Source organism: Astyanax mexicanus, chromosome 1 (assembly GCF_023375975.1).
Source record: "Astyanax mexicanus isolate ESR-SI-001 chromosome 1, AstMex3_surface, whole genome shotgun sequence".
NCBI classification, from domain to species: Eukaryota; Metazoa; Chordata; class Actinopteri; order Characiformes; family Acestrorhamphidae; genus Astyanax; species Astyanax mexicanus.
In genome coordinates, this window is record NC_064408.1 from 30,155,871 (window position 1) to 30,169,134 (window position 13,264).

General features: G+C 38.9%; 1 protein-coding gene across 2 annotated transcripts in view; it reads left to right on the forward strand.

Annotated features, from left to right (window-relative positions):
- abr (ABR activator of RhoGEF and GTPase) overlaps nt 1–13,264 on the forward strand; it is a 243,304-nt gene that overhangs the window by 84,226 nt on the left and 145,814 nt on the right. For both annotated transcript variants that reach the window (XM_022680329.2, XM_022680332.2), the window contains exon 2: nt 4,374–4,549. In XM_022680329.2, the coding sequence (XP_022536050.1) occupies nt 4,374–4,549 (176 nt within the window). The remainder of the gene's footprint in view (nt 1–4,373; nt 4,550–13,264) is intronic.

The window sequence follows — 13,264 nt, forward strand, 5'->3', positions numbered from 1 at the left end:
TCATTAAGATACTTGTGGATAGGGCTGGGTAATCATGGAAAATAAAATTCACAATTACAACATTTAAAAAAAACCCACAATATTTATTAAGTAATAGGACTAAACAAATTATTCAAGTGTGCAGTTGGCCAGTTTGTTTTTGTAATCACTGAAGCTCAGATGCACATAGCACAAATAACAGCTTTATCAGATACGATAAAATATTTTCGTATTGCCAGATCTAAATATTTATTAGCAACATTAGCTAATAAACACCATATCTCCTGAACACATTTATCTCCTGTTCAGATCAGCTGTATCTGAAGGCAGTCATCAATTTTAGGAATTTGTTTTTTTCCCCAAACTATTCCTTTACGATTATTATAAAATGTATTTTATGTATTTTGAGTGACTTCGAGGATCCTATTTTAGCGATGTGTAGCACTCTTGGCTATTGGGTATTTTGCAGCTGGATTTAGGGCAGGGGTCGGCAATAGGTGGCCCGCAGGACAGATGTCGCTCGCAAGCATGAAACATCTGGCCTGTGAGGTTGATTGAATTATAATGAATGATAAGGAAAATAATATAAAATTTAATGCTTCTCTGGAGAGCTTTTATTTACATTCATCCCCTGTCTCTCTGTCGCCCTCGGTGGACTTTAGTTTCTGCTCGTTCTCGTTTTTCCACCCGTTCTTGAGCTCCCTATCTCCTTTTAAGGGCGTTTTTTTCCCCAGCTGTGTTCCAATTCACTAGCAGTGGTAGAGTATTGGACCGCAACCCTGACATCATAGGTCCGATACGGGTGAGGAGTGGTGTTTATTTATTTTTCCTTTTTTCTTGGGTTTACCTGCTTTGAGATCAACTGTTGTGCAATTGGGTTCAACAACCCTCTGGGCTGAAGAGAGCTATTCCATCCCATTACACTTCAATTTTTAAAACTGATTTTATTTCTGTGGCCCGCCACGTAATTGCATGGAAAATATCTGGCCCGCGGCCAAACTTTATTGCAGACCTCTATTTTAGGGTGTGTCTGGTTGTCTTTGCTATCGTGAGCGTGCTGGGGTGTGTGCGCACATGGCGCACCTATAAAAATTGGACTATGGCGATTGATTGTTGTCTAGGTTCATTTTAATCAGTGGAGCACCTGTGTTTTCTGCCACCAAAATAGCAACACGCTGTGGGTTCAAGGCGTGAAAATAGACTGTTCGCGTGGTGTAAGATGGCGAAGAGCATTGTGCTGCTCCTTGTGCAGCGTGTAAGTGTCTTACATGTAGTTTATGTTTAAATATATCCTGTTGGAGTTTTCGAAATGATAAGCTTGACATTTTTGACCATGTTAAAGTGTTTCCAATATAAAATAAAAACAAGAATAACACACAGGTTTTGCACATGTTTGCAAACCCATCAAGACATTGCTGCTACAGTAAACACGGATGGTTGTCACAGTAACTAGCCTTCACAGCTCCTGTGGGTCTGAATCCATACATTGCTTTGTTTGTGTGCCGGACTGTGGCACTGATTTAGACACACGCATCCATGGACACATTTTTATTAAAATTTCTCCTCTGAATACGCCCACATCTTTAAAAACTGCCCTTGTTGTATGTAGATTTGACTACATCCAAGCTCTTTTCCATATTTTTTTAACGGTTGCTACATCCATCTGTGGAATAGCATTATGGTGTATAATACGATCTGCTCTCCTCTTACCTGTTCTGTTCCAGTTAAGTCTCCATTACTACTTTTGTTTATCACTGCTGTGTTTGCCATCTGTGAACTCCACCAGCTGTGAGCTGCCAGTGTTTATAGTCTGCTGTTCTGCCTGAGCTCTGCCCACTCTTTTCCCACAAGGCTTCCAAACAGCCTGCCGAAGGTGCAGATCTGGAGGTTCATGGACGTTCGTAGATTTGTAGTAAACATGGATGGTGGTGCAATTAAAAAAAGTTATGGATGGTGGTGCAATTCTTGCTTTTTTTGCATTTCAAAATGCTTTATTGGACATTTTCACAGATTACATAGAGAAAAATCATCAAAACATTACTGTCAACATTCATCACTTACACCCTTCATTTTGTTTTAAATTTTTCCCAATTTTCACGGCAAATTACCCAGCCCACTCATTAGTACTCACCCAAACACCAGGAGTTTGAAGACTAGCACATGCTTCCTCTGATACATAATACAAGTCAGCCACCTCCTCTTTTCAAACTGCTGCGGATGCAGCATTGCCGAGTCGCATCACAGCGCACTCGGAGGAAGGTGAAGTGGCTCGGTTCTGATACATCAGCTCACAGACGCCTTGTGCTGCGGACATCTCCCTTTTGAGTGATCAGAAGGAAGAGCGCCATCTACCCACCCAGAGAGAGCAAGGCCGGTTGCGCTCCCTCAGAGCTCCGGCAGCTGATGGCAAGCTACAGGAACAGGATTCAAACAGGCGATCTCCTGATTATAGTGCCTTAGGGCCTTAGTCCGCTAGATTTCTCAAAATCCAATTACTTACACAATTAAATCCAAATTTACATAAAAATTCTCATTATTTTCGTTTAAATTATGGACATTTTAAATCCCACAGATTTTAAATTTCCGCAGATTATACTACGATTCTTGCCCACACCTGGCATTAGGAGTGTCAGTTTAGTTTCATGATTATCTGCCTATAATCTGTCCTATTCTATTGGCATTAATCCTCTACAGGGACTAGTCAAGCTGTATGTGTGCATTTGCACATCTTTGGCCGAAATGGGAGCAACTTAAAGTAGCTGCAAGACCACTTTCATCGCTAAAACACTTTTGTACTATTTATACTATTACTTAAAATAGCCATTCTTATTTAACAGCCTGTTTCATCTCTTTTTTTGAGCTTTAGTGAGACACCAGTGTGAGATCCTACTCTGGAGCTCTTGCTCTTTCCCCTCTGGTTCTCAGTGCCAGCCATGCTTGATTGCATCCATTATCATGTGCCACTTTTCATCTTCAGGAATGATTACTGGTTTGCCATACCATAACCACAGCTGATGCTTCAGCCTGGGGCTGGACAAAAGGATGATATATGCTGTCATTGTGATACATCTATACACCACAATATGCCACGATATGTTTGAATACAACACACTTGGCTTCTGCATGAGTTTCCATTGATTAATTTCTTTATTTGAAGCTCTATAATGGAGAAAAGCAGCATGAATGTAGTTATAGTGACACTGTTTTCCCTAGTCTTCCTCGAGTACATAGCACACACATGTGGATATTAGCAATATTGTGAATTGTATCGAATTAATTAACATCTTAAAAAAAAAAAAAAAAAAAAAAAAAAAAAAAACAAGCAGTTGGGAGCCGTTCTGTAAATAGTACAATATGTAAGAATATGTGCAACACAGATCCAGTTTTTTAGATGTGGAGCTCAACTCATTAAACTACATTGCAAGGTAGTATGTCACCAGGGCTTCTCTCTCTATTGGTTCCTTTCTGTGTTTCTTTCTCAAGTTTTTGGAGAGCTTTTCCTTACATTTTTTCCCCTGAATGATTTTTCATAATGAGTCTGGATATATTCTGATCATTAAGTGAACCTTTATCCTGTATGAAACATTACGCTGAGATATGCATAACTTGCATAACTTGATGGCTTCATGATCTAGATTTGTTTGTTAGGCCTGACTTCCAGACTTTAGTTGTCATTCTGCTATTTTTGGATGGTTTAACAGATACTGTTAGTCCTTTTTATAACATCCAAAATATGCATTGCATTATCTTATAATATGGTCACCTCTGGACCTGCCTGGTCTGTTGTAAAAAGGTGTGTATTTGCTTTGCTGAATCACTGAATCAGCTTGTCAGTGTTTAGTCTTTGTACTGTATTTTATTACAAATATTACAAAGTTTATAACATGAATACAAACACACACACTTGGTGATGTTATGTTTGCTGTGTATGTCTTCCTGTTTGGAATAGTTTGAGCAGCTAATTTTGAAGTAGCTTTATGTAGCATCTTTATCTTAAACCGAATATTCAAAATTATATTAATTTAGCTCTGGCTAAATATGCTGTGTAGTTTTTGTGAAGCTGGCAGAACACTCGCAGGAACTGCCTAATGCTGTTTAATATAGCGGTAATATAAGCAATGTTTGTGTAAAATCCTGTATTTTTTACTGCAGTTGTCAGTTTCCTATGTTTTTGTTTAATTATTATATTATTTTATTATTGTATGGTATATCTCAGCTTGTCCAGAAAAGCATGTGTGCAGCATTTTCTTCTTTGTGAATGGATCATATCGCAAGTTTCATTTCCTAACTATAGTTGGAGCCCTCAGTGTTTCAGATGTCCGAACAAAAAAAAAAAAAGATAAAGTCTGTCTAGGTTATAAAGTAACACTTTTACTTTTTTTGTGTACCTACAGATTTTAACTACAACACGGATGGATATGAGGGAGATGGTGCGGAGGACAGGAAGTCTCAGGATGGCTCAGAAACGATGCCCTTCATCGACGAGTCGCCCACCATGTCTCCGCAGCTGTGTGTCCGGCCTGACGGTGAAGCTGTGTCTCCTACACCACCTGAAGGTCTACTGCCTGGAGTAAGTGTGAGGGTATATGTGTGAATGGCATTGCTGTGTAAGGCCAATTTTACACCTGTAAATTGCTTGCTCTGTAGTTTGCATGATTTTGTTTTTCTGTTGGATTGCTTTTACACTGTGGGAAAAAATTAAGTGCATAAGCAATGCCTCACAACAAAATACATCTGAAAGTCTCAGAGCTTGGCATGTTTGTTTAAGTGTAAAAGCTTTTTTCAAGCCCAGGAGAGGTCCACAGAATTGATCTGTGGTCCTACTGAAATATGTGGCCTGGGGTTCATTTCATGTGGACTCTCTGGTATGGTCTGCTGCCCATGGGGAAGCTACAGGGGTTGGACAATGAAAGTGAAACACCTGTTATTTTAGTGTGGGAGGTTTCATGGCTAAATTGAAGCAGCCTGGTGGACAATCTTCATTAATTGACATTGCACCAGTAAGATCAGAGTGTGAAGGTTCAATTAGCAGGGTAAGAGCACAGTTTTGCACACGTTATGGGTGACACACCAGAGTTCAGAAGAGGACAAATTGTTGGTGCACGTCTTGCTGGCGCATCTGTGACCAAGACAGCAAGTCTTTGTGATGTATCAAGAGCCACGGTATCCAGGGTAATGTCAGAATACCACCAAGAAGGACGAACCACATCCAACAGGATTAACTGTGGATGCAAGAGGAAGCTGTCTGAAAGGGATGTTCGGTTGCTAACCCGGATTGTATCCAAAAAACATAAAACCACGGCTGCCCAAATCACGCAGAATTCAATGTGCACCTCAACTCTCCTGTTTCCACCAGAACTGTCCGTGGGGCCAATAAATTATTGTGGTCTAAAACCAGGTGTTTCAGTTTCATTGTCCAGTCCCTGTATCCACTTGTGGTGCTTCATCTGGGGCCACACGTTTGGTTTGTTTCGTCACACGACTGCAGGTTTTCCCAAATGGTGAATGCCCTGACCCCAGAAAGCAATGTTCCTTGCCACTTGATTTCTTGAATCTAAGAAAAATATTTTAAATCAATAAATGGATGAAGCTTTACAGTACCATTTAAAAAAAATAATAAAAAATCTACAGAAAAGTGACATTCGCAAAAACTGATGAGCCCAGAATCTGTCCTGGGTGCAGACTTACGTATTTAGGACGTGTGTAAACACTCGAGAACTCCATGTTCTGCCTATTATGTGAGTGCTGATTGCAGCTTATTGTTGATGTTATGTCAGACCTTTCCTCCCTCGTCTCCTGTATTGTGTGAACGTTACATGAGGGATTGATGGACCAGTAGAAAATGTATTTATTTTTTCTGTTTGAGTCGCCGATTCAGAGGAAAAGAGTCTTGTGGTAGTGAGGTTATATTTGCTATGTCATTTCTATGTTTTTATTTTATGGCACTAGAACTGTCAGTTCTGGTTTATGACAAGAGACTTTTCATTTTGTGTTCTTTTGCAGCGTTGCATAATGGCATTTTGTGTGAGCTGTTATGCAAGGAGCGGTGTTGAACTGTGTGTTTTTGTGAAGAGCAGGGATGGAGGGAGATGGTAGATCAGCGGCTGTTTGATGGTATTTGAGACTGATTGGATTTGATTGTAGTTTTTAGGAGAAATTAATATTGCAAAGGGTTTAGTGACTTTTGCTTTATCCTGGTTGTGTCCAGAGACAACAGCTTATATTCTAAAGAGGGTGTGTGTGTGTGTGTGTGTGTGTGTGTGTGTGTGTGTGTGTGTGTGTGTGTGTGTGTGTGTGTGTGTGTGTGTGTGCGCGCGTGCGCGCATGCGCTTGTGTGTGTCTAACCTTCCATCCATACATCTTTTGTTTTTCTCTCACTGTACTATTCTCTGTGTTCCACTCTCTTTCATCAACCACTATTTTCACTCTTTCTGTCCCTTTATCCATTTTGTATCCCCTTATCTATGTATCTATTCCTCTGTCCGTCCATACATACATACATACATACTTATTTTGTGTTCCATTTTTTTCGTTCTACTGTATATTTCTCTCTTTCTGTCCCTCTATCCATTCTGTATCCATCCATCCATCCATCCATCCACATTCCCTCCATCGCTCACTGCCCTGTTCTTTGTTTCACTCTTTTTTTTCTACTACTTTATATTTCACTCTTTCTGTCCCTCTATCCATTTTGTATCCATCCATCCATCCATCCATCCATCCATCCATCCATCCATATTCCCTCTGTCTCTCATTGTACTATTCTCTCTGTTCCACTGTTTATTTCTATTACTTTATATTTCACTCTTTCTGTCCCTCTATCCATTCTGTATCCATCCATCCATCCATCCATCCACATTCCCTCTGTCTCTCATTGTACTATTCTCTCTGTTACACTCTTTTTTCTACTACTTTATATTTCACTCTTTCTGTCCCTCTATCCATTCTGTATCCCCTATCTATCTATTTATCGATCTATCCATCTATTCATCCATATTCCCTCTTTCTCTCACTGTACTATTCTTTCTGTTACACTTTTTATCTACCACTCTAAATTGTACTCTTTCTGTCCTTCTACCATCCATCCATCTATCCATCCATCCTCTTTTTTTCACTGTTCTATTCAGTGTTTCACTCACTTTTTTCTGCCAGACTATATTTCATTCTTTCTTTACCTTTACCCATTCTTTCTCTTCTTCATATTTATTTATATATCTGGCCATCCATTTATCCCTCTTTTTCTCACTGTACTATTCACTATTCCACTCACTCCACTTTTCTACAATTCTACATTTTACACTTCACACTGTCTGTCCCTCTACACATTCTATATGAGAGAGAGAGAGAGAGAGAGAGAGAGAGAGAGAGAGAGAATAAAAGTATTTGGTCAGAGCCAGATTAAGTTTTAGATTTTTGTGAAGGAATGATTGACCCCTGCTCCTCCAGCTCGTCATGTTTTTACAGAGTGCATACAGCCCCCCTCCTCCTCTCTTTCACACTGTCAGAATGATTTTGCCACCCCAGCCTGTCCTTCACACCCGCATTTCAGCTAAAGGTTACACAGTTACCACTCTTCAGTGTTAGTGACTGTTATTGTCTCTCAGCACACACACAGCAGTTCAGGCAATACAGGAATTTACCTACAAGCTGGAATTACATCATCACCATTCCCTCACCACTAAACAGTTACTTCTTCTTTTACTATCATCTCTTTATTGGGATGTGATGCAGGACATCTGTAATAAGTCTTGTACTTGTCTTGTCTCATGTTTATATTCTTATCTGTGCTGCTGAATTTCAGGTATCAGCTGGGTTTGTATTGTTGATCTACTGAGTCAGAAGAGGCAGAGAGGCAGAGGGGCCCAAGCTCAAAACCACAAATGCTTCCATCTCCATCTAGTGGTGAATGTGTGGAAGTGCATGAAGTGCGTGTTTAGCTCTTAGTTCCTGTGTTTTTTGCTCTTAGTTCCTGCGTAAAAGGACAAACCAGTCAGACTAAGAAAAACTCATGACTCAACTTAGAAGTGTTGTGGCCTTTTGAAAAGTTACGTCTGCTTTGGTGGGTTTTAGGGGTCTGTATGTGTGCGTTTCTCTGCTACAACACAGTCTGTTCAGTTCATTAGCTAACTAACACATAGTCTGGTGTACTGGAGCATCAGCAGACATCTACTTGACACCTACACTAAATCAAAAGATTTGTATAGCAACACTTTAGTATGTGCTTATTAATTTGCAGTACAGCTCTGGAAAAAAAGTTTCTGAATCAGTTTCTCTGATTTTGCTATTTATAGGTATATGTTTGAGTAAAATGAACATTGTTGTTTTATTCTATAAACTACAGACAACATTTCTCCCAAATTCCAAATAAAAATATTGACTTTTAGAGCATTTGTTTGCAGAAAATGAGAAATGGCTGAAATAACAAGAAAGATGCAGAGCTTTCAGACCTTAAATAATGCAAAGAAAACAAGTTTATATTCATACATTTTTAGGAGCTCAGAAATCAATATTTGGTGAAATAACCCTGGTTTTTAATCACAGTTTTCATGCATCTTTTCATGTTCTCCTCCACCAGTCTTGCACACTGCTTTTGGATACACACTGCTTTTATGCCACTCCTGGTGCAAAAATGTAAGCAGTTTAGCTTGGTTTGATGGCTTGTGATGGAGGTTGAGGTTTTCAATTTGGTGGTCTCTTATTTTTTTCCTGAGCTGTATTTTAATACTATGTGTTTATTAATCTTTTAAAAATATAAATTAACTGATGTAAATTAAATCAGATCATAGATAAGTGGCATGCTACTCATGGTAATGGCGATGTTTGTGTTTGTGTATAGTGAGTACTGTAGGGATGCGTTTTGGAAAGAACCTGGTGATACAGTATGTTCCATAGTATAAGCGCTACAAATCTTCAAATCAAACATTTTGCGATATCTTGTAATACTATAAGCAAATAATGCATTACTACTTTTTTTGTATAACTTAAAGCAATATCTCAGTAGACAACCTGGGTATGCCTATATCTGTATACATTATGACAGGGGTGTCAAACTCATTTTGGCCGAGGGCCACATTGGCATATTGGCTGTCCTCCGAGGGCCAGATGTAACTTATAAATGTAATAAAATGTAACCAAATGTAATATATGTAAATGAATGTAATTACTCCTTAATGTTAAATAACTCTCAATATATTATTTATTCAATCAAATATTACAGTTGCATGGAAAAAATGTTTGCTTGTTGCTCTATTAACATAAATCCTTTTAATTTGTCATGTCATGAAATCCAAAAACTCCATCAATCAAGAACCAAACTATTCAAGTGAATAGAAATGACATCAAGTTATATTAACTTTGAAATTATTAACTGAAATAAGGCTTAATAAATATAAAATCAAAAATTGTGAGCTGTTAAGAACATAGCATTTCCTCAGATTTAGCAGTTCCTCATCCAACCACTAGTGGGAGCTGCAGCAGCAGCACCACAAGTCCGCAGTCTTTACTGAGTCAGAGCTACAGCCCAGCCACGGGCTACAGGGCTCAGCTCAGCCAGTCTGGAGCGTTTTTACAATTTTTAAGTTCTTCTGTGTATGAAATAAAGATTTTTGTAACCGAATAATACAGCTCTCTACAGTTCATCTTTCAGCCCAATCAGCTAACAGCAGCCGTTTAGAGCATGAGTCACTGCTGGGATTACATTATAAACAGGTCAGTTATCGCGCTGCTAACCTCAGGAGTTTAGTGGACACACCACGGCTGCAAGGTTAGACTGTTGAAGGCTACTGAAGACTATTAAAGGCTATTGGAGGTTATTGAAAGGGTTATTGAGGGCAGAAATCAGTAAAGGCTGGTTAGATAAGTGATTCACGTCCTCGTACTTTGCTGCGGTGAAACTGCGACTAGCGCTGTCACAGTGATGTTTATTAACGTCATTAAAACAGATTTTGATTTACACAGAACTTATATCTCTCCTAAAAAGCGTTTATTTTGGTCAGTAACACTCTTCGTAACACAAAAGGCATACCGGTCTTTCGCCTTGAAGCACAGCCGTCCGTCTGCATCAACTTCTCTTTTTCTGGACATTATGGGATAAACATTTATATGTCTCAATTCCACCCGCGAAGTTACACCTTCCCTCCGGCAGGGTTTCCACATCAATGACTACACTGCCGTGTAGTGGCAGTAAGCCGTAACTTTGCGGGTAATACAATCGACAAGCATTGTGGGAAATGTATTTTTTGGTCAAAGAACGCTTCTGACTTATTTATTATAGACACTAAGATCTTACAAGCTCTCGCGGGCCACATAAAAAGACGTGGCGGGCCACATTTGGCCCGCGGGCCTTGTGTTTGACACATGTGCATTATGAGGTGTGTATATATTAGTGAGGTTGAACACTGGCTAGCTGAGTTAAATTATCAGAGTTTCTTTGAGGCCTGAAGTGGGTGCCAGATGAGTGTTCTGAGTTCTGAGGAACATTCCCTGACCTACAGTGCCGCGTGTGTACCTGAAATACGTCATAGAAGGCATTATCACCCACAGTGGACAGTGCAGCACCTGGTTATGATCATTAATAGCAAAGACTGGCAAAGATCACATCCACATTCAATGCAGGAGGCCCCACACACACATCCTGCTTCCATGGGCTACATAGCATGTCATGTGACAAAATGCCTCTTCCTATCCCATAACTTGTTAGTGTATAAAAAACATACAATCATAAACATAAAATCTGAGTAAAAGAAAAGTTCACTGCTTATGCAATTATAGCAGAGAAATCTGAAGACAGAGTACAACACTGGTATCTAGTGGTCAGAATTTAATTACAACACTAAATAAACTACTATGTGCCCACAATCTCTACATGTAAACTATTGATTAAATATCTTAAATATCTATCTAATGTTTTTTAAAAATCAATACTGTATTGCAAAATAATATTGTAATATTGCAGTGCTTCAATATATCAATGTATGCTTACACCTCTGGAGTACAATAAACTGAAACACAGTGTATAAATACTGTCACATGTAATTACCCATTCAGGACTCCCTGGCCTAGTGCATAGTGAAATGTTGATCAATAGCATTGACTCTTTTAATGAGTGATTATTGAGCATGGTGGGAACCAGTTGAGGAAATCCTATGCATTTACCTCACTGCTAAAAAGAGGAATTAGCATTGAGCAATGTTTTTTGGGTTTCAGTTATGTTTAGTCATTTTTCTTTTTTACTCATTCTGAACACTCCAGTACACGTAGGAACAGTATAGTCAATGTTCTGATCAACATCACCCTAAGAGTGATAAGGGGGAAAAGCGCCATCTGCCCACCCAGAGAGAGCAAGGTCAATAGTACTCTCTCAGCTGATGGCAAGCTGCATAACCGGGATTCGAACCAGCGATGCCAATCATAGTGGCATGGCTTTAGAAGTTTACTTTATACACAGTGTACACAGGGGAGGATATTCCCAGATCCGTTGCTGATGCTGGTGGATGTGAGTGTGTAAACAGGAAAGGCTGATCAGTGACTGTGCTAGATAGACCTGCTGCTTATTATGTAAAATCTTTATTTAATTGCTTTTTCTGTAGTATGTAAACACAGGTCTTTTTCAAAGCATGCTCATCATTTTATATTCCATATCTCCATTTGGACAGCACACGTTTGTGCTTTTGGTAATACATTTACATGTAGCAGCTGAATTAACCTGCCCATTCATGAGAAAGTTATAAGGAGTGTTTCAGCTTGAAATATCCTTTGAGTGAGACAGCCAGTCAGAACTTGGTATTACTATTGTCACACAACAACTGAGCTAAATGTTTCAGCTAAGCTAAAACTATGAACAAATGCTTTATCTGCTGTTGCTGCATGTTAAATAATACAGAAACATGCACTAGTGCAAAACACAGGATCTTCCTGCTATACGTACTTTATATTTTGGTGAGCTTAGATTTTTCCCTGAGCGAAGACGAACCAAACCACGGGGAAACCGCTCCAAGCTTACGAACTCATTAACTTCCCCAGACAAGAGCAATCCAACTGTAACTGTGAAAAACACCCTACAAACCACAGTAGCAGAGAAGTCATGTTAAAACTTCAGTTCAACCCTGTTGCCAGAGACATTAAAATACTGAAATCAAATGATGGTAAAAAAAAAAAAATCCAATCAGTAGTGTTGATATTTATAAGACTGGTGTCTATATGTATCTACATTTACTGTTTACTGTTTACTGTTTCTCAGAAACATACAGAAATAGCTTTACCCCTGAAAGGGTTTATTTTGGTCTTGTAAAATCAATAATGTCTACATTTGGTACAGAACCACAGGAGTGCATTTCAGGGAAACAAGGAAAAGTAAAATATAGAATATAGTCCCTAAAACAGACTTTTTACCTTACTAGCCAGAGTGCATTAAAGTTGTGTGTGAGAACATTAAAAGCAGGCTGTAGGGGAAGTGTTAGTGCATGTGTGTGTGTGTGTGGTTGGGGTTCCCTGATGTAGCAGCCCTGCAGTAGGCTGGGCTTAAGTGCATTTGCTCATGGGTACAATGACAGCAGTGAGTAAAACAGGGCACACACAGTGTTCTTTGTGAAGGGTGATCAAGAGATCTTTTGAGTAAATCACTACTGCTTAACTATTGAACTATTGAAATATGTAGCCTTGCTGGTAACTCTCTTACTGGTCTTATTACAAACTTAACCCTTTAACATTCTGCTCATCTTTTTAGTAGAGCACAGTCTAAGCCACTATACCTTATTAAAGAAGGTGTTGATTATAACTTAACCTAGTTGTGCAATGTCTACTAACCAGCAGAGATATGTTAGGACTGTACATTTCACTAGAATTTACTGTGACTTTTAAAAGTATGTCTTTACAGTTCATATTCCTAACTCACTTCACACATGTGGATTGTTTGTTTTAAAATAAAAAGGACCAAAAATCTTTACTGCAACAATTTCAAGTTTGTCTCTTTAGGTTGAAATACTGAATGTGTTTTGATTGTTGCTGTAATTTGTGTTACCAGATGCACAGAGCCCTCCTTTATATTTCCCACTCTAATCTCCATGTGTGTAAAAGCCATGCTCTCAAATTTAACCCATGGCTAAGTTTGCTGTGTTTTCCTAAAGGTGTTCAGATTAAACACAGTTGAAACACTGGCCCAAATATTACCAAATATAATTTAAGTTTAACTTAATGTTTTAAAGTTTGTACACTAAGATCACTTAATAGAAATGCAAGTATATTATGATATGTAAATGGTACTAAGTCAGAACTAAAAAATAAATAC